The sequence below is a fragment of the Dunckerocampus dactyliophorus genome, chromosome 5 (assembly GCF_027744805.1).
Source record: "Dunckerocampus dactyliophorus isolate RoL2022-P2 chromosome 5, RoL_Ddac_1.1, whole genome shotgun sequence".
In the NCBI taxonomy this organism is placed as follows: Eukaryota; Metazoa; Chordata; class Actinopteri; order Syngnathiformes; family Syngnathidae; genus Dunckerocampus; species Dunckerocampus dactyliophorus.
The window spans coordinates 9,165,096-9,193,053 of NC_072823.1; the positions used below are offsets into that span (position 1 = coordinate 9,165,096).

The 27,958-nt window shown below is 39.8% G+C and overlaps 1 protein-coding gene across 1 annotated transcript; it reads right to left on the bottom strand.

Annotated features, from left to right (window-relative positions):
• Positions 1-203: 203 nt before the first annotated feature.
• pdhx (pyruvate dehydrogenase complex component X) lies at positions 204-27,166 on the bottom strand. The gene is made up of 11 exons (XM_054777424.1): positions 26,999-27,166; positions 22,678-22,761; positions 20,821-20,921; positions 15,169-15,362; positions 12,420-12,518; positions 10,110-10,275; positions 9,377-9,524; positions 7,090-7,148; positions 5,688-5,846; positions 3,753-3,817; positions 204-2,646 (listed from the first exon to the last, which is right to left on the bottom strand). The coding sequence occupies exons 1-11, from the start codon at positions 27,132-27,134 to the stop codon at positions 2,391-2,393; spliced, it is 1,467 nt and encodes a 488-aa protein (XP_054633399.1). The 5' UTR covers positions 27,135-27,166; the 3' UTR covers positions 204-2,390.
• Positions 27,167-27,958: the final 792 nt, after the last annotated feature.

A 27,958-nucleotide genomic window follows, 5' to 3' on the forward strand; every position in this document is an offset into this window, starting at 1 on the left:
TTGTATTTTAGTCCATTTAGCCATTTTTATGGTTGAAAATAAGTAAGGCAAAAAAAAACCCAACTAGAATTTGCTTAAATACGCATTTTTAACGAATAGGCTGTATTTAAACACAAAATAGCATAATTTATTAATTCATATATTTTGGAAAAAACGTGATAAAGTGAAGCGGCAAAATTCAAAGCACAAAGTGGCAAGGGAATACAGTATACTCATCTATAACACACCGCACATACAATATATAAATGAAATATTGTTAAGTGTCCTTGGGATGGATGGATGGGTCTCTTGAAACGCACTTATCATCACCCTATTAAAAAAATGGCCTAAGTCACATTTTCAGTTTTTGGGAAAACACACACACAAAAACCCCATCTCAGGGAAGGATAGCTTGTACGGGACCTTGCCATCAGGGCTACATTGAAGAGCCCGCAAATCATGTACAGTTGGCTCGCCTGCTTTATTTGCCTTGTCTGATACTTGAGAAGTAAGATCCATTGCGTTTCATGATTTCTTCATGTGTGACCAATCAATCAATCAAAAATGTTGACTTAAGCAAAAATACAATGGCCTAAGTCACCCTCTTGATATAGGCCATTGTCCTATAGGGCATAAAGAGCCAGACCCTTTCTCCTAAAGATTGAGGTAATTTTACCAGAGATGGCCAGCATTATCAAGAGTGATATAGGCCAAAAACTCATTTTCATCAGAAAATGACTTAGACCATTATTTTAATAGGGTGACGTTATTATGTATTCTAAACAGGGATTTTTGAAAGTCATCGTAACATTTGTTTCTACTTCTGTATGTGTCCTTGTCTCTGGCCATGTCAAGGTTGGCAAATGGAAACCAGCTCACACAGCACTATAGCTGGGTTACGAGTTTATGTACTATACTGATTATAGGACCTCAAGGATTCTGTTCTTGCAAATTGTGTGTGACTCAAGTCATAAACATTTTTTCCTCCACTAAACCGACCTTGAGTATCTGGTGGTCCTATGATACTAACCAGAAAACAAATCTTTCAACTCTAGCCACAACAACATAATTAAACATGCATGCAGTGTGTGAAGTCTGCTTGCATCAGGGTACAGTGGTGGCAAAGAAACAGTGATTTTCTCTCAAGCAGTGGTCATATTAATATCAACTAACCATTAGTTTGTCTTATGAAACTAGTAACCGGAACAAGCGATATGTATCTTAACACATACAGTATGCATCGGCTCCACCTACTGATACAGATCTGTACATTAACAGCTGCTTAGTGCACACTTGGGGCAAATAGGAACATCTGTCAGTTGAGGTTGACCGGTATGTTTGCCACAGGAAATTATCCTAATTGGCTTCTTCTTTTCTTTTTTTTTTTTTTAAATTACACAATCTCTTTATATTCTAATTAAAACACACACAAACATCTGTGGTTTTCCCCTGCTGCACTGAGTTGCTGGACAGATTTGATTAAATGAATGTCAAAATACATTAATAATCAGTCATCAGTGACATTTTTATTTCACATGAGCAGATAACTTACATAAACTACTTTCTTTACATAAAAGGACTCTTGACAGTTTTTTGTTTCCCAACATTGTATTAATGAAATCACTAAAATCTGAATGTAACAGGAAATGGCTCAGGCGGCTGCAATAAATATCCCGAACAAATGTTTGATTAAAGATGATTACAGTGTTATAGTATTATAGATTTCCACACTGTACAGCCGCAAGAGCATTAAATATATGCATACAGTATGTATACACCAAAATGTGCGGTAGGAGGAACGTTTAATGTCGGATGCACCCTGGTAAATTCCAAGCTGGTATTTTTCCTCAACCAGAGAGACAGCACAGTTGGACAGTTTCATTGTAAAGCCTGGTGGCTTTCAAAGACCACAAAAGGACCCTGCACATACAGCTGCACTCAAAATGATTCAACACTAGTGTAAATTTTATTTATCTGCCAAGTTTAGAAACCAAATTGAAATACCTCAACATATCAACATTTTTTAAAGTGTCACTTTAAAAAATAATAATATTTTGACTTTCTTCTGACAATATTACTGCTGATATTTCCATTTTTTATGCTGCTGCTGCTGTTTTTTTTTCCAGAATGTGCTATGGACCAATAAAAAAACAGGCGTGGGCCGCAAATGGCAATAGTCTATAGCTCACCCGTGGCCTTAATGAGAAAAAGCGGTATCGAAAATGGATGGATATGTTTACAATGGGGGTTGGATAATTGTGAGTGCAACTGTCTTTCCACAATGAACAGTACAACCCATGCCATGAACAAACATGATGGGAAATGTTTTTTTTTTCTCCAGAGCTCCCTCTTCACGAGGGCATGCCTCGTCAAGCGTTTTTAATTTATCGCCATTTAGCGGTCATCATATTTCAGGCTAAAGCCATGCGCTCAGGTTCCTCTAGGTTAGCGCGGAACCTGTCAAGAAATCTTGAGGCCAGTTCGTCATCGACAAGCCGCCCGTCGCTAGACAATGTGACAGTCATCAGCTGTTGGGTACGCAGGGTCTGGTTATCCTCACAAAGACGTAATTCATCCCTGGAGGTTCCGACCGCGAGGATGCACGCCTGCGGAGGGTTGATCACAGCACTGAAGCCACTGATTCCAAACATCCCTAGATTGGATATACTGCCAGAGAGACAGACATGTAAACGATTACTGCACTCAAAGAAAAGGATATCAACATGGCATGTCGTAGCGACATAAGCAATCCCATAAACAACTAGAAATGATTGTCGCAGAGTTCATTTGACTTTTCCATTGTCCCACTGTAGGAATGGTCAGTCAATGAGCGTTGTCAAACAATTCTTTTATGCTGCTAGAGAGACACTAACAGCTACAGTCAACTTGGCCTGGGCCGCATTACAATTAAACTACACACTTTGGATCGTCCTTTTATTGTGGCCAACCTAAAGCACACCTGTGCAATAGTCATGCTGTATACTCAGCATGTTGATATGCCACACCTGTGAGGGGGATGAACTATGAATGCTCACTAAAACTGATTTAAAAAGATTTGTGAACAATATTTAAGAAAGTCAGCTGGGATAGGCTCCAGCTTACCCATGAGCCTAATGCGGTATAGAAAACAGATGCATGGATGTTTGAGATACGCCTTTCGTGTACAAAGAACTTGTACTGTATATCTTTTGAGTTCAGCGTGTTTATATTTTATTGAGTGTATAAATATACGTATGGACAACATAGAGTGTTTAACATCAAAATATATTGTGAAAATATGAGCTAAATATAATGAGCTCAGCATTATATGCAGTAAACATTTGTGTAAAACATCTTCCTAGAAACACTGCAAACATACATTGCCGTTTTACAGAGCATATCAAATATTATGACTGTCGTGTTCTTGACTTATCAGCATCCACATGTGCTAATGATGTTTATGGTGAGTAAGACGGAACCCCTCAGGACAGAAGGCTCTCTGCCTTAATGAGAATTCTTGCCCAAGGGTGAGCACATGGGTGCAGACAAAGAGTGTGGAATCTCCATTGGAATTCATTGCTCCTGGCTGACACAGAAACCCCATTTATGTCCAAATGACACCATTAATTCTAATGACTAGAGAAGCTGCAATTTATGGCAGCTGAGCTGATGGCCCATGTTGCCCAAATTACATTCACTTCACAATCAACAATGCATAAAATGATGAGTATATAATGCATGACAGACAGACTGACATATAATTTGATGATGTCATGTCTTTCTCTTTATTTTACCTGAATGAGCCGCCCTGGTACTCTTCAGGTAGAAGTTTTCCATCTCGAGCCTTCTGGGCCAATGTCTATGAGGAATACATTAGTTAGACCCTCATATAAAAATACAGTGTTCCCTTGCTCTATCGCGGTTCACCTTGCGCGGATTCGCAGTTTTGCGGATTTTTTTTTTTTGTGCTTTTTTAAATTATATTTTTATTACAGCGTATGAACACTGTTACAGGCCGAGCCTGGCCCTTAAAGAAGAACTGCATTGTGGGAAGTTGATTGTCTCTCTCTTCCCTCTCTCGTCAGTGTGCACCGCCCATTGTTTTCTGAGTCCTGATTGGCTGTATACCATTGCCAATCAAAAGGATACAAAAATGCTAGAGTACAGCGGAACGGTGCCAGGACGAAAAAGGCACGGTCACATGAATGAAATACACCCGAGTGACTTAATAATTTCTTGAGTCCGACTTGTAGGTTGATCATTAAAATTCAAACAAAGGTTTGACCTTTTTTGTGTGTTTAAACAAGAGAGAAATGTGAGAAAATGGTATTGCCTGTCTGAGAAAAGTGTATGAAGTGTATGGTGCGGGGTTTTACAGTCTTCAAACATATATAATAAAAAAAGTGAAGTTGGCTACTTCACGGATTTCACTTATTGTGGGCTATTTTGCGAAACTATCCCCCGTGATAAACAAGGGAACACTGTAAATCAAACTGGTTATATGAATATGACATATAATATTTAAAACACAATCAACTAACTAAGAACACAAACTTAACTGAAAAGCTCAAATACAAAAAGGCTACAATGTTCCTTCTGTTATACTACTGGACACCAACTATGATTAATGAAAAAGCCAAAGCAAGAACATGAAACAGACTTGTTCAAGATAGCCACACAAACAAATAACAAAACATATAAACAGTGACAGTGGAACATGGTATCCAGTTGCTGCTTTTAAGACAAATAGAAACCAACAGTCTGTGCCTTGCTAAAATGAAGAAAGAGAAATGACATGACCCAGAGGGGGAGAGGAGGCATCTGGCAAACAAAACGAACACATTATTGTTGCCAGGTTTTTGTGGCAGAGCGTGACTGTGTAGTTCCCTTGGAGAAAACAAAAGGAATTAAAGAGTGTGCCTATGGGACTGTCTCAAATGAAAAAAATGTGTATTAACTCTTATTTTGTCTTTTTTTGGTACGATTTCATGACTTTGACTTTCAAGTGCATTGTATTTCCTTACATAATTATTATATATTATAACAGTGGTTTATTTGGAGGACAAGCAGTTTAGAAAATGGATGGATGGATGGTTGGTTTATTTGGACTAAATAAATGTAGACAATAATATTATTTAGCGTCAAACTGTGGGACAATAATAACTTCAAAACGCACATGCATTGTTTTGTGAATCAGTTAAAGAAAAAAAGGTTGTTCAGCCATATTTTTTTCATTGCACTTTTCTTAAAATTAACGTAAAATCTTGTCTCATCTCATTCTTGTGGACCCTATCTCGTGCATCGTCTCATCTCATGAGTTGGGTGTCTTCTGACACCCGTAATATTTACATGGAACCAGAGTGCTGCAAGTGACTCAGAGAAAGAACTGGCCGCTAATAATCTGCTGTCCAACTGCAGCTAACAGCAGACACGGTACCAAAAAATAATGAAAAACTTGGTTATTTACAAACTTAAATGGACTATTGGAAACATGGTTTTTAATTGCACAATCAGATGTCATACTGTTAAGATACATTACAAGGAAAAGCCAGAGACAGTCAAAATGAATAAAACTGCACAAGAGCCAAAACAGACTCATGTAGATTTGACAAGCCATCAAAGGATGGCCAAACACCCGAGCAAGACAATTCACACTCCCTTTAAAAAGATCTGTTTGTGTTTGTTGCACGATAACTTAATGTGTTAATCCTCATTTGTCAGCTGTTTACCTTAGCATTTGTTGAGATCTCCTGAACTCCTTTGATTGCAGCATCTCTGATTATGGGAGTAATGAGTCCTTTGTCGGTTGCCACAGCAATTGAAATGTGAATAGAGTCAAGGACTTGGGGTCCATCACCTGACCAGGTAACGTTCACTTCTGGTAGCTCCTAGTGACACAAAAAAAACAATATTAACATCACTGGCAGTGTCTCAACAATTGCTCTCAATCCAGGTTCCCTAATGTGGCAGTAACATGGAATGTCACTTCTCTGGTGGGGAAGGAGCCCAAGCTTGTGCGAGTGGTCGAGACATTCCACCTAGACATCGTCTGACTCACATCGACCCACAATTTGAGTTTTGGAACCAAACTCCTCAACAGGGGATGGATCTCGGCTAGGTGCTTCTGTGTTTGAGTCATCCCCAGTGAACGCTTTCGGGTTGGGGAAAGGGTCCAGACTTTCGTTTGTGCGTACATGCCAGTTCAGAATACCCAGCCCTCTTAGGGTCCATCGGGGGGTGCTGGAGAGCATTGCTGCTTCTCCTGGGTGACTTCAATGTCCATGTGGGCAATGACAATGTGACCTGGAGGGGCATAATTGGGAGGAACATCCCCTCTGATCTGAAGTCATACGTTGTGATGTTATTGCAAACCAGTCAGTCCATAACAAACACAATGTTTCAATATAAAGATGTCTGTAAGTGCACCTGGCACCTGGATGCCCTAGGCCGCAGGTCTATGATCAACTTTGGAGTCATATTATCAGACCTGCGTCCGCATGAGAGGGTCTGTACTGTCAACTGATCAACACCTGGTGTTGAGTTGGATAAGATGGCAGGGGAGGATGTCAGACAGACATGAGCTTTGGGTTGTGACCGAAAGAAGGAGATTGCAGGTACAAGCGGCCAAAATGAGTTTTCTCTGTAGTGTGGCTGGATTCACCCTAAGAGAGGGTGAAAAGCTCGGTCATCTGGGAGGAGCTCAGTAGAGCCACTGCTCCTTCACGTGACGAGGAACCAGCTGAAGTAGCTCGAGCATCTAGTCCTGATGCCTCCTGGATGCCTCCCTGGTCAGGTGGTCCTGGCATGCCCAGGCGGGAGAAGGCCCCAGGGCAGACCTAGGACATGCTGGAGGGACCATGTCTAACAGCTGGCCTAGGAACACCTTGGGGTGCTGCCAGTGAAACTAGAAAAGGTAGCCGCAGACTGGACCCGGAAAAGTGGAAGAAAATGGATTGGATGGATCATGTATTGTAGAGAATTACATTTTGAGTCAGTTAATAATACAGGTGGATTGGATGGATCATGTATTGTAGAGAATTACATTTTGAGTCAGTTAATAATACAGGTATGCTAGCAAGCAGGCTGCAAGCTTCCAGGACAACAAGAGTAGTCATTTTGAACAGTACTTACTTTAAGAGTAACAGCAGCTGCCTTGATAATGAAATCATTAAGAGAAACTTTGATGTCCTCTGAAAAGACAAAGAAACAACAGTCTTTCAGTCATTTCAGTGTGTCACAATGACAGCTGGTAATGGGCTGCCTAAGCTGCATGGGTGAAACTCCAGTTGGCTGGTGTACAAGTACAACTGACAAAGGCACTATATTGTCAAAAATACATGATAAGTTCAACACAATGTAAACTCTCAATAATCAATCTGCTCAACTCCCTTAGTGAATATGTGATACCACTAGGTCAGAATTCTTTCTTCAGCCTTTTTATGCTGCTGTCTATTAGTGCAAGAGCAGACTGTTATGAGTGCTGCTACTGTGAGCAGCATGATGACTGAACTAAGCGTGAAATTGTGAGATCCTGAACAAAGACAGTCTGCAAAAACAACCGGAGAGCGAATCCCTCAATACATACAAACCTTGCTAATGGGTCTAGAAGGGCCATCCAATTTCCTCACTGATGGAGAGGGGGGTCAGAGAGAAATGCGTTGTGTGACACAGTTTTTGAGAATTGTACAGTACATGAACCGACAATATTGCATTTCTAAGACAGCATAATGTAGTAAGCAATAAAACTGGAACAAATATTGTCTGTTTCAAGATCACATGCTTAAGAAGAATGGGCTTCATTCATTCAGCAGCTGTTAGGAAAATATCTTCAACCATATCAACAAGATTTGTAGTTGCCAATGTTTTGTCATTAGGGTGTGGTTATTTTTGTAAAACCACAACACTTAAGTGGATCTTGTTTCTTTGAGTAGTGGAAGGGTTGTGATTACTGTAATGAAAAGTGTTATAGAAAAAAATAAGATACTTTGGCCACAATTTGTTCACTGTTAAAGCCCACTCATGCTACAGCGATGTCACAACGCTGGCCTTATGATGGCGTCTTGATTTATATATTGCGCTCTGGCCGCAGGTGAGTGCCTAATGTGCAATTCTGCACTAAAAAGCTAGGGACAGCCTTTACCTGAGAGTGAGTAATCACAACTCTCTTTTCACTGACACTATCTAGCTAGGTGAAGTACTAAACAACTGCAACTGGTGGCATTGTATTGACCTGTTGGTAGGTGTACATTGATGTTATGGATTCTGGTGTTTGTGAATGCACCTTGCTGTGATTACTGGTGGGTTGTTGTGAGTGTAGAGAGGAAGAGGTGTGTGCGCGAGCTGGGTTGGAATTACACTACAGTCGGCGTGAAGGTTAGCAATAAAACTTAAAAAGAGCATCTGACTTTGTGTGACTATCAGGATGCTACAGTATTTGCAGACTTTTTCGCACAGACGCTCTTCAACTTGCTGTGTTTCTTTTCTTAAGGTGAACTTTTTGGCGCTTCTGAGGAAAACACGGACTCAATCACAGCTCTGCGGCAAGCACTGCTCTTGACCTAAGGTTAGATTTTTTTGGAAATGCACATCAACGTCTACCGGATGGTTTGGAGGGGGCGGAACCAGCCGGCATTGGTGATGCTAGCGCCATGGCAGAGGAGCATAATTCAGCCTTTAGGTTGTCAGCTGTTTAGACAATGGCTGTGTGTTGAGTTATTTTCATAGAACAGTAAATATATGCTGCTTTCAAAGCTATACACTGACTACTCAACCCAACCAACTTCCATTTCTATAGTATTGTCCCTTGAGAAGATATACCATTGTGAAGGGATTTTAACCCCAAGGTTTGCATGGCTTTAGGCCAAAGTTTTGTTAAACATAAATAAAAACCTGGCGGATATTTGCAAAATGAATTCATAGCAGTTGTTCATCTTTTTAAATGGTAAACGGTCTTTCACTTGTATAGTGCTTTTCCACCTCCAAGGCACTCAAAGCACTTTTACATTTTAACAATGATTATTAAAAGGTTGACAGTGAGATATGTTTACTGTGTGTCCTGCAATGGGTGAACTTAAAATCAAATAGATGAAGCACAATTAGTTCAATAACTTGCTTATATCCAAATTAATTTCTATGGAAAAAGACAAGCACCTTCTTTGACATTGGTAAGAGAAGTTTGTTTGTACTAATGCTTGGAATGAGTACTAACTAGCATGACTGAGCACATACTGTATGTACCAATGTTTCTTTCTGTGCTACAGACTGTCCTCTTTGTGAAATGAGCAGTCATGTGAAAACTATGATCATCTTTTAAGGAAAATAAGCAAATGTTATTTTATGTCAAATATTCAGTGAAGGAGAAAAACATTGATGTAAAGAGGTGTGTCTGTTTATGCGTACACACCAGCGTCTTGTTTACCTTTGGCTAAGTCTTTACGAAGCTTCATGACGGCTGCCATGTCACAGTCAACAGAGGCGTAAGCATGGGGGATGGTGGTTTTGGACTGAGTTAGTCGTTGAGCAATCACGCGGCGGACATTTGAGGCTGGGAGCTCCGTGAAAGTGCCCTGAGGAATTAGATTAAAAGAGGGAAAATAGGGTGAATTACTGTACACGTGGAACAGAACATTTTTGAAAGAGTCAACAGGGAAATCAGCAGACAAGAACAGGAATGATGTGCAGTGTAATTCAGATGCAAGTCAGCTGTCATCAAGCAGAACATAGGCCAGGTTAACAAAGTAACTGACAAGCTTGTTATAGTTAATTGATGATAGGTTAGAACTGAGTGACCTGATTTCCTCACACAACCACCTGATGACATAAACAGTAATTTTGGAAAGAAAGACTAATTACTTAATATGAAATTAAATAATACAAATGTTATAAACAACTTTTAAATCAGGAAACCAAGTTAAAATCTTTCTGTTGCTCAACTGACACCGATTTCCAGGTTACAAAAACTAGCAGGGTTTCCGCTACATGCAATGGATCATGTGTGCACCGCCACGGCAACATAAAAGCCGCCACACCTTAAAAATGAATAGCTTAAAAATGAACATTTCACTATGCTTTATTTTGAAAAACGTACCCCGAAATCACCTGTCTGCCATGTCTCCATGACTGTATGCTGTGTAAGATAATATAAAACCAACCGGTGCTCCTGGTTTCCCTGGGACAGATAGAGGTGGCATGTTAGGTCTGCTGCTTGGTGGTGGAGGACGAGCTGCTGGGGTTGGGGCAGGACTCGGGGCAGGTGGAGCAGGCTGGATGGGTGTTGTTTTTGGCCCAGGAGACATCTTCATAAGATTTAATGCATCCCTGTTGAAGCAAAATAGCAGATAAAACAGATTGGAAATGGTGGATACGCATCAATACAGTCACTAGCCCCCACTACTTTTTAAAAATGTTTTGTTAATGGTCGTGATGTGATTGTACTTGGTTAGGACAAAACTACAGGTAGTTTGTCAAATCCAACTTTGTTTGAGTTATTCTTACCTCACAGTGTGCACAAACTACAGTTAAATCTAATAAAAAAAATTCATATAAATAAGTTATCGGTTATCAGAATTGGCTTGAAAAAAAATATTGTGCACCCTTAAAAAAATTATTAATTAGCAAGCGTTGGTGACTTTCAGAATGAAAAAAAAATGTACAAAAAGAGGGCCAATTTACACACAGGATTATTTTTGCCCAGTAATTTGGGTCTTAGCAGGAAGAAAAGGGGGAGGTGCTGGTATCAGGTGCACCTGTTTGTAGAATTCCAGTTCCAATTCAGTGCACTGGGGTCAATGTACCCACACGCATCCAGTCTTTTGTCTGGACCAGCTGCCTCTGACCTAATCGTGCAGATAGGGCTCCAGAGCTATTTTTCTCTCCCTTGTTCTTGCATCCTTACATTTCCTGTACAACACAATCTCCTTTCTTCCGTACTGATAGAAGTATTTGCTTGTAGAACTATTATGGCAACTTGGAAATCCCCTGCACAGATAAATCGGTAGGACATTATTTCAGGTTTGAAAAAGAGCAAATCCGATAGCAAACACATTCCTCCAGACAGTTGAAGAAAAGAGTGTCTGAAAGACTCTGAGGGTGAGTAGAATATTAAAAAGGGGAAAATGGGAACAAAACAGCCCTCTTACGAAACTGCACACACTTGAGGTTTTTAATAACATTTGTGCACCCTCAATGTTATGGAAGTTCCCCTGCCTTTCATAGTTCATGCACATCTTAATGTTGCATTCTTCAGTTAATCAACTTTACCATCTGATTTGTGTGTAAAAATGCTTGCCACATTTTTTTTCCCTCCAAACTCTCTGGCCATCTTGTGTTCACACCGCATTTGAAGTTGATCTCAGCAACGTCCTTTGTCTTTCCTTAAATCTGTGGTTCTCAATTATTTTCTGTCATGCCCGCCATGGGGACCGAAATGTTCAGATTTGAAATACTATTGAGAAACTGACAACATCTTCTGTATTTATTTATCTACAGACTGGACTCTAAACTGGAACCAGGAAAATGCAACAAAATGGAGAGCTGTGAATCATACAAGTATATTCAACAGTCAATTTGCATGTTGAGTACAATAAATTTGTACACGTTGAACATTGAAAGTACTCCGTGCCTCCCATGGCCCCTTGACAGATAACTGATCAGTGCAATTAAAATGTATGTAATTAAGCATAATTATTGATTTTCACAGTAATGTCACTCATTTTTTTTATTAGATATTCAATCATTTGCTACTCCCGGTAAATATCTGCCATGTTTTGAAGTGTTGATTGTCGCTAGTTATAGCTAGCCGGCTAACACCAATATCTAATTTCACTGCATTCTACTGCATTTCATAAATAATTAGACAATGATTATATAGCATCTGCATTAGCCTCTTAATTGTGGTGTTCCATTTCTGGCTTTTTCCCCATGGCTCTTGGTTTGAAGGGGGAGGGGCAGGGTTAAGACAAGGAAGAGGAAGTGTTAAGAGGTGGAATTGGGATTCAGCCTAAATCTACGGTAGCCAGTGGGACACAGTAGAAAATAGATTGTTGAGAGTCATATCGGTCCATTGAGTAATGGGGCAGGTAATGAGTCTGATTAGTGATGGATAAGGTGATTAGCTTTATATAGTGCTTTCTAGTCATTGAAAGCACTTTACACTGAGCCCAATATTCTTTCACTGCTGATGCTATTTTACATCTGTAGTCACACCTGCCCAAATTCACACCAACGGCCAGACCAGCCTAAACCAAACATTCATGCATATTTATACAACAGTGTTGGCGACACAGAAGGCAAGATAAGTGAAGTGTCCAATTGCCCAAGAATGCAATGCCAGATTGACTGGAATAAATGGAGGGAGTGGGGCTCAAACTGCTGTTTACTGGATGACCTGCTCTACCTCATGAGCCACTTCTGCCACACCTTGTGGACTAGCTATTTGAGACAACTTATTAATTCAGGCTTACTCCTTGGTGATTAGTCCTCTTGGTCCCGTGGGAGTGGCCAACTTTGGATCAATGCCATGAGTGTCTAGGATGTGTCTTGCTGCCGGGCTTAGTCGTAACCTGAAGAACAAAAAAAGATTTTTCATGGCCTTGTTAACGGTATGTCTAATTCTACCTTTATATTAAGTCTCTTACAAGTACTTGGTCCCCAATAAGCTAACTGCGTACCTGTACATACAGTACATAGCTACAGTATAAGAGCTCAGCGCATATATTTTTTCCCCACTTTCAACCCTCTAAACATACTGAATTCATGCCGTATTAGAAATATGTCAACTGGCTCAGCACAAAATGTTTGCATAACAAATACACACTTTTGTTCTGGAGTAGGTCCTGTATCCTCCCAGAGGTTATCTATTGTGTAAACAGCAATAGACAAGAATTTTTTGAAAAATCAGCATGTTTAGCATTCAGTGGTAAATACGGCTTGAGAAAGCGCTGCAAGCATGTTATCTCGCCCTCTTCCGGCTCCGACATTGCAAGCCACAGTGAACATACACACACACACACACACACACACACACACACACACACACGCGCGCGCACACACACATAAGACTGTTTGTTGTCAGCTAATGATACTGATGCGGCAATGTTTAGCTACATGCGTGTTCGTACAGACAGTATGCATGAAACAGCCGTGAGTGAAAGCCATGAACACCAGTCATATCTTATTTGGCACGAACAACAGTTTTTACGTAGTCCAACTTTGAATTGGAGAAAATAATGACATTTATTTACATTCATTTAAGTGAAAACAATGTTTAGTAATATATTATGTGAATGTACATATGCTCCACCAGGGGTACCCATTACGTCAATCGTGAAGGTAGTGTGGGTCGATTGCATGCGTCACCCACATCATAAACGCCACTTTGTACATGTCATATGACATCAGTCAGCTGACATTAAGCTCCCCTCCTGATTTGCTGTAAGTGGCGAACAGATGTTTCCAGCGACACACAGATAATGCAACTTTCAGGTATATTATTCCAATTACGAATAAACTAAGTCAACGGTAAGATGCTTAAATCTGTAACAAAACTTATCTGTTCACTTGTAGCGGCTAGTTATGTCGGAAAAAAGTCAATTGTTTGGTAGCTGCACTTCGCGATCTGAACTCGATTACAGAAATGCGTGTTTTCTACACTTTCGTTTGTGCAAATACTTTTTCAACCCTCTTCATCCTCATCGTGGCAGCTTTGATGCTGCACTCCAGTTCATTGTCTCTGCTGCTGCTCTGGACTTGGGAGCTAATGAACGCTACGTAGCTATTTTGCGTGACATAATACTCAGTTTAGGTACAGATCTATTGATGAATGTGTACAGTAATTATATTTACTACCATATTGAGCTGAATTGTGAATTCGTGATAAATCTTCCTAGGAGTGGCCGGCCAACCAAAATAACCCCAAGAGCGCAGCGACAACTCATCCAAGAGGTCACAAACCACTTATTAGGTTTAGGGGGCAATCACTTTTTCACACAGGGCCATGTAGGTTTTTTTTGTCTCTCTCTCTTAATAATAACTTTCATTTAGAAACTGCATTTTCTGTTCAGTTGTGTTGTCATTGACTAATATTTAAATGTGTTTGATGATCTGAAACATTGAAGTGTGACAAACATTGAAAAAAACTAAGAAATCAGGAAGTAGATACATATGTAGCCTATTATTGAGACACATGTTAACCACAATTAGTTTGAAAAAAAAATTTCAAATATCATATACATGTTTCACTACCCTTTATTTTGAAAAACATGCACCGGAATCACCCGTTTGCCCAGTTCCAGGAGAAAAAGTTACCAAGGACGGTCAGGTAACAAAAGAGGCTCAATGTTTTAGACTGTGATGTTATGACCTAGCGTTCTGAGGTATCACAGGCTGCAAGGGGACCATCTGGCAGCATGCCTTCTACTCAGCATCAATGGGCTACCTCTGGCTGAGTTCCCTGTCAAAGAGCATTAGAAATCTTTTTCAAAAAAAACTACAAAGATAAAGTGCTCTCATTCATGCTGCAACCTTTGCCATTAAATTAACAATGTTAAATTGCAATGTTTTCTGTTCATGTTGTCCTGGTTGTTGAAAAAAGGTTAACAAATAAGTTAATTAATAATAAATTAGTCATAAAAATTGTTATTTGTCAGAACAACAAAACAAAAACGTTAGTTGCGACAGCAACGTAGCAGCGGCATGACACAGCGACGGCAGTCTGCTCCCATGCAGCCCACCACCACAGCTTTAAAAACATCCTAGGGGAAAACCTGGTATATATACATAGTTTCCCAAATAACTCAGCCAAAAAATCCAGATTGGTTAGAAAAATGACTCCATGACGTAAAGGTTCACTTTTGTTTTGATTTCTGGAGTGCACTGGTCATTATGGATTAAAAACCTTAGTCATTGAAATTGTACTAGTTACACAGAAAAGTCCTTGTTAAGTCGAAGCGCCTATGCAATTCATTTAGCCTCAATAGTTTTATTGAACAAAATAAAGCTACTGATAAAAAATAACGGAACTACCGGCAATAGATTACCACTGCTCCTTCTCCTTTACATAAAATATATTTGTCTCATCATAGTAAACTTGTAATTACTGCTGACAACATGAAGGTCTAAGAGGTAACTCCATTATGTTGATGTAAACATTTTCCACAACAACTACATACAAGAATGGGAAAGATGTTAGTTAACATATCACAAGGCACTTACGGTCCCGAGCTGACTGTTCTTAGTGGAGAAGGTGCCGAAGGAGCAGCAGGGGGCACAACACGTTCGGGTGGAGCTACAGATGGAGCTGCTGCAGCATCTGGAGGAGGAATCTCAACCTGCTTCCAGTCCTGTCCTTCTTCCACCATCACAGCAATGAGAGTTCCGAGGCGCACATTGCGACTTCCCTCCTCCATCTGCAATGATGGTGAGAAAAATATTTTTTAATTGAAGGGGAACCACACTGAGAAAGAATAGCTTCTTGTTCAGTAAAATGAGCAAGTTTTTATGCTTGCTGTCACCACTGATTCAAGATCCTGTTTAGAGCTCATCTAAATCCACAGTGTGCCTTTTACAACTCTCTCCATGGTCTACTGGACATTGTCAATCAATCAGTAGCGGTCAGTCTAAATGAAAGGCCATGTCTAATTCACTGGCTGCTGCAATTCATCTGTTTCCAAAAGGCCTCCATTTAGTGACCCTGTTGTTGCCAGTCAATACAGCAAGAGATTTGCAAAACAGTTAGGACAGAAAAGAGTAAGAGGAAATAGACATAAATAAGATAACAGACTCACACGTTAGCAGTTCCTTGTTTTTTTCTGGATAGCGTACTTCCTGTGGTGACTCCTGTGGTGACTATTGTCTCCTCAATGAATTGCAATGGGCGGCTTTAAAGGGCTTTACATTATTACCCAATATAGTAGACATAATACGAGTAAATTGAAGACCTAACTGCTAGGGAAGCTCAAGCTCTGGTGCCTGAAGTTTGGAGGAATGGAGGAAATCAACATCAGCTTCATCATCAGAGCTACCTATGATGTTCTCCCATCGTCAAAGAATCTCCACCGGTGGTATGGCGAGGACCCAACCTGTAACCTCTGCCAAACTCCTGTGACCCTCAAACATATCCTGACTGGTTGTACGACCAGCCTCACACAAGGCCGTGACACCTGGAGGCACAATCAGGTCCTCAAGAGTCTGGCCGCAGCACCAGAACACCATCAACTCTTTAGTCCCAACAGCGACCAGTTCCAGCATGCCACCAACATTCATCCAAGACGGTCAGGGAAAGCCAAACCATCCTCCAACCAAATCCACGGACAGGCCCTGCGGCAGACAAATCAGTCTCTGAAACGGCCGAAAGAATCAGTCAATGGATATGGATTAAATAAAAGGACCCTTGTTGGGTTCAAAAAACAAGAACATAATCTGCTCACTAACCGGCCCCCCTCCACTTGACAACCCTCATGGAAGAAGGTGAAAATATAATTGGGCACGGGACACAAGCTCAGGCCTGATCAACCTGTAGCTGGCCACCTTTGATGAGGGCGTCTAGTGTTAAAGGCCAAAACACTCTATGATTCAAAGGCACACTACTGATATGTCCCGAAATTTACATCCTATCAATGTGAAACAGTACCCATCCCACTCTCACCATTTAGACATACCTCATGTGACTGCATACCGTCTATTGGCACAATGGATAGTTTTCAACATCACGTCCAGTGTTTCATGACTGTGAGATAATTTAAACCTGCAATAAACTGCCTGTTCTGGCGATCCCGTCTCACATTCTGGTAACACCTAGTGGCCAATGTGGAATACTACATTCAAAAAGGAGAATGCTTCTTCTGCCTTGTACGTGTATTTTTGTTAATTTAGCAAGGGAGCAATATTCGAACCGCAACAGAGCACGGGATGACTGTATGAGATACTAGTGAGTTAAACCCGAATGAATTGAATAGTCTTTTGCCACTGTATCAGGGAAGAGATACACTCGTGATCAAAATGTTAAGACCACTGAAAAAATGGCAAGAATTTACACTTTGCATTGTTCGATCTTGAGGTTCTAAGTGCAGCTTCAAAATATTAAAGGACAAATTTGGAGTTAGACAAAAAAATTTGGAGTAACAACCATTAAACTGATATGGACTGTTCATCAGCTGATCAAAAGTTTAATGCCACAGTCTTTAAAAGTCAAAATCTTGGCAGAAATGTGGATCCAAGGCCTCCTGGAAACACTGGCATCAAGCATGCCCAAACCAATATTTTAGGTGATTAATTGATTGATTATTGTCCAATTAGCAAGAATAAAGATGTCACACTTACATTATAGATGTTACACAGGCTGCACAAAGTAATGGTGCATAATCATTTTTTTGCAACATTATATTATTGGCGACATTCTGACAAACGCTGGCAGGGGCCATGATTCAACTCAGTGTGCATTCAGATGGTAGGCTGGGCTTGCACACTAAGCAGAGAAGACACACTTGCGGTAGCCTCATCTTGGATTTCTTCTCTGTATTTGATCAGGAAATGCGCATTTTTTAATTGAAAAGAAAAGAAAGTGTTAAAAAGGATTGGAATCATGCATAAAATACATTTAGAAAACAGATCAATGGACACATAATATTTAATGTATGTTGCTATTTGTTTGTTTTTGTTTTTTTAATTTTTCATCATGAGCCTCACCTGACTCCCCTGACTGCACGTTACTGGTACATTGTCATATCACATTACCATCAAAATCTCCTCCTACCAATATCATCCATGTCGATCTTTTAGATGCAGGAAAAAAACTAATTTATGTCTTTTTGCAGCAAGCTTCTCACACCCAGGATTTAAAAGGTTAAAACACACAGAAGTGCAGTGCAAGTAAATTGCTTTATGGAAATGTACTTTATTTTTTTAAATAACAACATATACAGTCATGGAGAAAAATTAATAGACCATCCTTGTTTCTTCAGTTTATTGATCCATTTTAATGCCTGGTATCTGTATCTGAAGCTGATATTCAGCAACTTCCATGGTTTTCTTGATAATAACCAAAATCACTTAAGTTCCTACATGAATAGCTATAGCATTGTAATGCCAAAAAAAGTGACTCTTATTAGCTATTTTTATTGTCATTGTTATACTTATCCAAACAAAAGTACCTTTAGTTGGATCAGGCATTAATATGAACAGGAAAGTATAGAAAGAAGGGCGGTCTAATCATTTTTTCCATGACTCTACAATAAACTGACTTGCGCCAATTTACACTTGGTCTTTTATACTTTACACTTTAGTGTAATTTTTAACCTCCCTTCCCAGGGTGAACTACCACATATCTAATCCTGTAGGACAAGCTATCAAATATTTATTGTCATCATCCTATCATTGTGTGTAACAGTGTTAAGTGTTGAGTCACGAGTGATTCTGCCTCATGGGGCTGGATCTTAAGCATAAAAACAGTAGGGTATACTGTATACAGTAGCTGTATTCAAAGATGCTGATAGTGTACCATAAGGGGTTCAACACTGCCATCAAATGGTTGTCAACCAAACTAAAACCTTAGGAACATGGAACAAATTGTGAACATCCGCAAGTTGTGTATTTTTGTCTTGGAGTATGTACTTTGAGCAAGACACATTTAGGAATTAAAAATAGAATTTAACATACTGCAAATTGTATTTGTATACCGTCATCCCTCATTACATCGCAATTTGAATATCGCTCCCTCACTCGGTCGCATTTTTTCAAAAATGACTTAATAAATGATCGCTGTTTCGTGGTTGACTATAGCCCATTATTAGTAAAAAAAAAAAAAAATAATGAAGTACAAGTTATATGTAGCATTCTGGCCACGAGGCGTCAGTAATGACAAAACATTCATGAGACATTACATTGACATTACATCGCATCACTGTCACACTGCATGTAGTCAAGCCATGGTATGTCTGACATGATAAGAGTGAAAAAAGGTTCTTCTCCTATTCCGTGTGGAAGTGGTAAGTTTTTGGCTTCTTACTTTGTCTTTCTTCCCCACTCTGAAACCCTTTCTTAAGTTTAGAATAAACAAATTGAAGGCCAACTAGTTACAGTAGCTTGCGAGCATGCTATGCAGCCATGGCCGTCTCGTGTTCCTGCAGTGATCCTGTTGCCTGCGCATTAGCAATGCAGCGTAAACAAAGAATAATAGGACTGCTAAGGTGGCTATAAGAGTAGCAATTCATGTCTGCATGGAGCTAATAATGGTGCGAAAAAAAAAAAAAACAGGTTTTCTACGGTCGAGCTGTATAGCTTACATTTTAGCCACCTTTACTTGAATCCAATTTATTTCTAGAGTCAATCTAATATTGATAAAATAACATTTGCATTTTAGTTATGATTATTACATATACAATATATTACATATACAATTATATAAATGTACACTGAGAAGCTTTGTGTTTTGCTGTCATTGCAAACCTGTCGGTTTCTACAGGCTATGATTGATTGTATCCATGGCAGATTCAAGATTAAACCCCTTGGGTCAGGGTAGAGCAATGTAGTAAGAGCATGATGAGATTTAGTAATCTGTGGTCACAGGGCCCCCCAACCCCCAACTTCCAATAATAACCAAGCCTATCCCGCCCCCTTGGGTGCACACGATTTCATATCAACAGTTATGTTATGCATTTGGCCAGACGTATCATAGGAGCCTCACAATTATAGAATATCACAGTTAAAGCAAGAATAGCTTAAACAGTATACTCTGTGGTTCCAAAATATGGTCCACGTTTGTTGTTTTATCATTAACTATACACACATTTTCCCAGAGTGCAAGAGAGCGAGGGGTCTTTATACAGGCCATCTTTCTTTGCCTGCCTCAGCTCGAAAGCCCCTACCCCCAATTCTTCAGTGGTTGCTATGGAAACTACCATCCGCACTGTAGCTAAGACAAAGACAGAGTAAGAGAATATCGAAAAAGGGATGCAACAAAGGAATGCAACGTATAAAATTGAGAATAAAGCCAAGGGTTCATAATTGTCAGCTGTGAACCTCATAATTTTGATGAGTTATTTTGTTGGTGACACATACTGTAGATGATACAACTCAGCCTTGGAACATCTTGTCTCATCAGGTCAGGTCTGTGACTTGGAGAATGGTTGTTTTGTTTTGGTTGTTTTCAGTGTGTAAAGTTCAATAATAATACCATATCACTCACTAAATCACTAATCAGTAAAATCATGGCTAAATCATCAAACAGATGGATGTCAAAGGCAACGGATTGCTCTGTCTTTGAAAGCCTATTTACAATTCAAATAGCTAACTGCACGATGAGTGATGGGACAGAGGGCTGCAAGATGTCCGTCGCTAAAAACTGTACACTGTCACTGTCCGGGGAAAAACATGTGGGAAAGGAATTAGAGTGCAGAAAACACTGCAGCAATAGTCTCTAGTAAACAGGTCATGGAGTGAAAAACAACCACAAATCAGATCTTGTCATAGTAGACACCCTTATATTCCTGATATTTGGAACTATCCATCCTATCCAGTCTATCCCAGCTGACTTCGGGCGACAGGCGGGGTACTGGTGGCCAGCCAATCGCAGGGCACATATAGACAAACAACCAGTCACACTCACATTCATACCTATGGACAATTTAGAGTCGCCAATTAACCTAACATGCATGTTTTTGGAATGTGGGAGAAAACCGGAGTACCTGGAGAAAACCCACGCACGAACGGGGAGAACATGCAAACTCCACACAGAAATGCCCAACGGAGAATCGAACCCGGGTCTTCCCGATCTCCAGACTGTTACTGTGTTGGCCACCGTACGGCCCTATTTGGAACTTATCTAACCAAAACAGATTGTCCTTAACATATTGGTATTTCCTTTCTCACCAGGATCTTTGCCAAGATTCCGTCATCATTAGATTCCATGGTGACAACAGCCTTGTCAGTCTCAATTTCGCAAAGGGCGTCACCTGCTGCCACTTCCTCACCTGCAAAGGTAAAAGGGTAAACATCTACAATGAAAAATGAATATTAAAGCATTGTGAGCACTCAATTTAAAACAATCTTTTCAGTATTTGATAACAAAATGATGGTTCTGCTGATATCACCAGGTGAACATTCAAAACAAGTCTACAATATTTTACAAACATTTAACAGCCGATAAAATAAACTACCGTAATTTACGGTGTATAAGACGCACTGGTGTTGAAGATGCACCCACTGAATTACAGAAAAACAGATTTGTACATATACTGTCTTATACATATATAAGTCGCACATGTCCACGTCATAAAATGGCATATTGTGGCGTGCAAGAGTCCGTGAGGATCAGGTAGCTTGTTATTTGACAGGAGCCAATCATGGAACCAAGGCTATGAAAAAATTCATGACAAGCTTGTTAACCCATTGCAAATCGCAGGAGGTCAATACTCAATATAACAGTCTGACTCACGGTGTCATCTTACAAAGAAAGCTAAACACATCACACAGCAACTTAACATTCAAAAGGCAGCGAAGAAATATACAATACAAGTACCAATACGAGTATAAAATAAAAAACAACAAATATTTTAACTTCTTCCCATAACGCATTTCGAAGCTGAGTCATTCAGGTGCCTCTGTCCACCAAAGGGAGCCAGAAGTATATATAACCATACGTAAAATTATGGATGTCCCGATCCAGAATTTTTGGCTTCCGATCCGATCCCTATGGTTTTTTGTATTTATTTTATTAATTTTTAAAAATAATAATATGCTTTTGTGGGATTCAATATGGTTATGAAAATAGCTCTTCAAAGCATAAAAAATAATGCAACCAAAGTATTGCCGAATTTACTTTTTTATTACACAGCATGACCAACAATATTGTTTGGCTTAAGTGACCCCAGCAGTTAACTGGAAGTATGTTTCTCCTCACTGAGATCCGACCACAACTCCGCTCACAGAACAAAGTGGGGGATAAGTCACTGTTGGGGATGTCATACAACTTCAAATCAAAATATCCGAATTATCCTTTTAAACCACAAAACAGCTATAATTTATAAATGAATCACTTTGTGAAAATCCACGATAGAGTGGGTGCACGATGTTCAAACCGCTATGTCGCAATGGGTAAATTGCTTAAACTGAAAATTATTATGATAAAACACAGAGCCAAAGTTTAGGATGCGAACCAGGTATATTTTAGATAGAATTGACATATATTGTTATCACTGATATCACAGACGTACCATATTTTAAAATCCCACGCTTTTTCAGTAACACTAAATGCATCAGTGGCCAGAAATATATATTATTTATTGTCAATGAGAATTTATCTTTCACTTTCTTACACTGGTACACATGTACAATTCACATGGCAACACAGCAAATCAACCAATCAGAACTCGGTCGGTTGCCACATGATAGATGAGTGTTGCTGCAGTGCAGGGATGAGCAGAGCTGCAGAGCTGCAGAGCTGCAAAGCAGTAATGAATAGTGACTGCTGGGTTTCCTTGAGCCAATTAACCACTACAGACCCATGGGTGCAACAGTGCACATGCCTCTGGCTTAAAACACAGAGTGATGTCTTCCCATAGAGAAAATGATAGCACTTGCTGCTGCATACTACATTATGGCATTCATATACACTTATCCTTTGGCAATTTTGTGGCACTTACTAGTGAACTGGAAGGAATTTTCAAATTTAGGCTAGTGACTGATAGTTGCAAGGAAAAAAACAAGACATAAGTGTATTTACTTTACCTTCTTTCTTTAGCCATTTGATGATGTTCCCCTCTTCCATGGTTGGTGAGAGAGCTGGCATTTGCACTTTGAGTGGTGCGATACCTACAGGACAAAAGAAAATAACATTGACTACAGAAAACATTTGAATTAGAAAGGCCACAAGACGTCAAACCCAGATCTACTCCCTTGAAAACATCCAACAGCTGTATCAGAAAGTCAACAAAGTCATGATCGTATATAAAAACAACAAAAAAAAAAATACATACAGTAAAGGTTCTGTGCGTCTTTGACTCAAACTGACACTTTTTTTTTTTTTTTTTACCTCTGGCTAGTATATGTTACCAATAGTAGTTTAAAAGGACAGATAGAATGAATAAGTCTCTACATTTGTCACAATTCAAAGTTAAACAGTAAAAATTGCCATTCTAGCCCAATAACATGACTGGCGCTCATGGCACTCAAAGCTGTCTTGTACATACATATGTACACGTACCTAAAAGTAGCCTCAGAAAGGCAATCCGACAATTTGCAGTCATTGTGTGGTTACAATACGGCTATACATTCAACTCATGTTAGTAGCTAAACTTTGCCAGAACCAAGATCGTTAGCTGACAAGAAACTCCTACCAAATGCGTGGGTGTGTATTACACGGGGAGTGGCTTGCCATGTTGGAGCAGGAAGAGGTTGTAATATAATGCTATACGTTAGAGCGCCCCCATACAGTACCTAACCAAAGCAGACAACGCCTTTAAAAACCAAGCAGCAGTTGGCAGTAGAATGAGTGGCTTGAGGGTGGTCTGGCATATTCAACTCCAGCATCAAAGCACAGGAAGCCAAAGCGTAACAGTAAAAGACGAATACTAGCCAGGCATGTTTGTTATGTAATTGCTGATTCGGCAAGACAACATAGAAGACACCCATATTCTCCACAACTTTGAGACACAATGCCCCACCGGTAGTCACTCAGAAGGGTCATACAGTGTAGTTCAACTGTTGCACAGCACTGTGAAAGGCAAGAGTCTGAACAAAATCTTGCAACTGAGCTGTAGAGCAATCCCTTGCTTGCAGGTATATACTCCTGTTTTGTGCACGCACTCAGAGTTGAGTTTTAGCTTGCCGCGGGTTACGGCCGCAACAGCAGGCGATGTTTTTATTCGGGATTATTGTGCCTGTTGTGTGACAATTCAAAACAGCAATAAAAGCCTGTTGCCGCGGTGATGAAGCCTTGTGCTTGTATGCCTAACCAAACATTACAGTAACATTACTGACACCTAGTGATCTATGTAGAATACTACATGTCATTAATCTCTTGGAATGGTTTTGAATGCCTTATACAGTAGTCCCTTGTTTATCGGTTAATTGGTTCCCAACCTGACCGCGGTAAGTGAATTTCCACAAAGTAGGACTCAATAAATATGAAACTGCGTATTATACTTGTACAATACAGGGGTCACGGTTCGGTACGCATGCGTATTTAACGGTTCGATACAGATACACGTATTGTTACACCCATTATATCTGAAAGTAGTTATTTGTTGTATATAATTGACAGTTTAATGGGTAATTTAGCCACACAATTTTGACTTGCACACAACAGCCTCGCCTGTTAATGAGCACATCCGCGCAGACTATACAAACTAAAAAAACAAGGACTACCACGTGTTGCCTGCCACTGGAATATAAGATTGCCCCGTCTTGTTTTATAGACACAGTATATATCATTTTTGGTTCAATATGGTATATATACGCTGGGAAAAAAGCATCCAATAACACTGTGAATTTTAAAGCAGCTGGGCTACGTGCTAACACAAAAAAGTGAACAATTAAGGACAGTGAAAAGTGGTGTGAATTATTGCATTCTATGGCATCACACAACACATCTGAATCTTCTAACCACAAGTACCATCCATGGACATGGGCATGCTGTGCTGCTCAGCATGCCCAAAAATTACCCATCTTCTCGTGGCTCTTTTTTAGTTCTCGCCAGTGTGCGGTTTGTTTCTGAACCTTTCTCATGAACAAGACAATGACCTCAATGTTCTCCCACAGTCACTGGATTGTAATCCAGTAAAGGGGCTCTCAGATGTGGTTAAAAAATGTTTGTCATATGAATATGGAGCGGAAAGATTTGCAGTTACTGTGTTATGCCAACACACTAAACTCTTAAAGGGGACCTATTCTGCTTTTCCTCTTTTCTGACTTATAAATGTTGTTACAATGTTGTATTCTCGTGTTAAATGATGCCAACGCTTCCGATAATGAGGTTTGCGCATTTAGAAGTGAGAACTGAAAGTAGTTTTGGACGGCTCTGCATGCTGTGTTTTTTTTAACACCATTGATGTCAATGTAACCCGGACTGCCCCTGATCGGCTTCACTCTGCGCTGTTCACTGTGTTCGCACGTATGGCTCCCAGGAAATGTTTGTTCGAATGTACCTAAAGAGGCAAGCTTCAGGCAGAAATGGTTGGAGTTGCTGATTCCCGGCCATCAAGGGAAAAATATGCTCATCTGTCAACAGCACTTCACATGGGACTGTTTTGTGAACATGGGTCAATAGGAAGCCGGACAAAAGGGGTTCGGCAGCTGTCCGGAAGTCATCGGGAGCGCTTGGGAGTATGACCAATCACAGCGCAGTGGGCTTGGCAGGAGGCGTACCTGGAGGAGGTCCAGGGGTGGAGTAAATTACACAGACCGTTTGGGCGGGAGGCAGGAAACACAGCAGCAAGAAGTGCAGCGTCTGGAAGATCTAGAAACCCTCCTGTGCGGGTTATCGTGTGGAGCTGCTCTATCGGAGTCCAGAACGCAATACAAAGGCCCAAAAATTAGTATAATAGGTCCCCTTTGACATTGGTGTTTCCAGCATTCTTGAGAATGAAAGCCATAAAAGCTGTCTGGAGTGCTAAGTGATGCCCTTACCGCTGCATACAGTATATGGCCCACAGAATAGGACAAATGAGTTTACTTTTTGTTTCAAAATATTTTCCCACAGATATTATTATTATATATTATTTTTCCAAAGAACAAACAGTAATGGTAGGGGGCCCATCGCTGGTGATGAAGACCAAACAACCTTAGAACTCACATTTGCACCAATGATGTGTCACCACATGCACTTTCCATTGCAACACGAACCATCATCATTACTGATAATTAACACACTCTATATTATTAAAGGGTAAAGTGCATCGAATGGTCAAGAGTTTACTTTGCTTGGCACAACAACTTTCCTCAGTAATAGTATTAGTTGTAGTATGTTGTTCTGCTGCCATCTGCTGGATATACTAACAAACTGCAACGTCACAGAGTTAAAAACTGCCGGTTTCTTCCCATAGCAGTACTATTGTAGTTGTATTTGTCGCAGTAGTTCCCGCGCACAGAATAGCTTTGAATTTGTTCACTTAGGAAGGGGAGAAAAATGCAGCAATTTGTTGAGTATTTTGCAACTGCGGGAAAATACATCTTAAGAAGGTCACAATAACATTTATGTATTTTTTTTAAAGCTGCCTTTCCAGTGCATGACTCGTTTTTGTAAATGACTGATTAATAACAGCCATTGTTCATTTGCTGGCTCCAACCCATACATACTCAGTGAACAAAAGACAACTAACGACCTGAGAGGTCCGGCACACTATCACCTTCAAATTTACCTTCACCTCTACATTTTACAAATGTTAGGAATTGCATTTGAGAAATCGGAATCACTCTTACAATAAACTAATAATTTCATGTTTAAATGAGGATTATGTGTATTTAATTTGAGTATTGTTGACTATAAAGCCACTAATTTATTTTATTTAGACTCAGACAGTCTTTACTGATCCACAAGGGAAATTGCTTGGTTGCAGTAGCTCAATTGCAGAAGAAAAAGAAAACCACTCTTAAATAAAGTGCAAAGTAATATGAATAACATATAATACACTAAAAAAAATAAGATATTTATGCAGGCTTTCCCTTCCCATTCATATATAGCAACCTTTTAAACAACTTTTCATACCATACCACTAATCTAATGCCATTTTGCCTACATTTGATTTCAACATGCTCCTGGTAACTGACGTCTTAGTTAAAATATTCTCACTAATTTTGCATTTATGTATTGGACTGAAACCATGACCCTCTTTGACAATACCTGTTTGGTATGTTTTTATAGCACTACGCGTGAAAAATGTCTCAGTTTACTACATACGAGAGACTCAAATCGAATATTTAAACTAAATGGTTGTTGAAATGCGGTTTAACAAATATATGAAATAGACCTATAGCATGAGAATATAAGGCAGTATAAGTGTCAAACGGCTACCGAATCATCCTTCGCACATATGTGTATACGGTCACTCACCGAAATCCCTTGGAGACTGAAAGAGGTGCCTGGCATGCTCCTGTAATGACTGTGCACCCCATAAAGATTTATTAATATTGGATAATTTAAGGCCAAACAATATTCCTTGACGACCCAAACGCAAGGAGGCCGCCATGTTGTCCTCACTGGGAAAGGCGTGCCGATGAAGATGCCTGATGGAAAATGTTTACATTTTTCAGTGTCCGTTGAATTTACAAATAAATAAATTAGTGGTCAAAATATTTGTTTCATATTTTTTACTTTCTGCAATTGTTAAAAGGATTGTTTATTATCTCTACAAAAGGACAGGCATAAAGGGGCCTTTAAAGCTACTTACTCTGCGACGTTTTAAAGGGGAAGCTCAAGAGGATCTCATTAGTTACTGCCATCTGCTGGGGAACATGGAGTAGTGCGTTCACAAGACGAGCATAGGCGCAAGATTGAACTAAAACGAATTTCTAAATATTTCTAAAACAATGTACATTGTCAAATATCTCGTGCATTTGTCCTGATTTTTAAGTACTTTTTTTTCCATTATAGGTCATTATTATCAACATCTGCGTTAGCCAAGTGCATCCCAGGTGTGTAATACATGATACCTGATGTTTGCTTTATGCAATGGATATATTTTTTGTGAATAATACTGAAATACATGTATCGGCCTATATTTTCATATATATTTTAATACTTGTCCCAAAAAACTTTTTTTTTTAATTGTATAAATTAATTACACAGAGACGGAATTGTATTAAACATGAGTGTCCAACTTCACTTCCCCTTTTGCCAGGCTTAATTTTTGTTGTTGTTCCTGCCACTGCTGCAACACATTGACGATGTTTTGAGTATTAACAAATCATCTTTATGTCACTGCAAGGGTCAACTTGCTGAGGCTCTTATGTATGGAAGCTTAAGCTTCTGTGTTGTGATATAAATTTACGGTACATTTACGGTATGGCCATG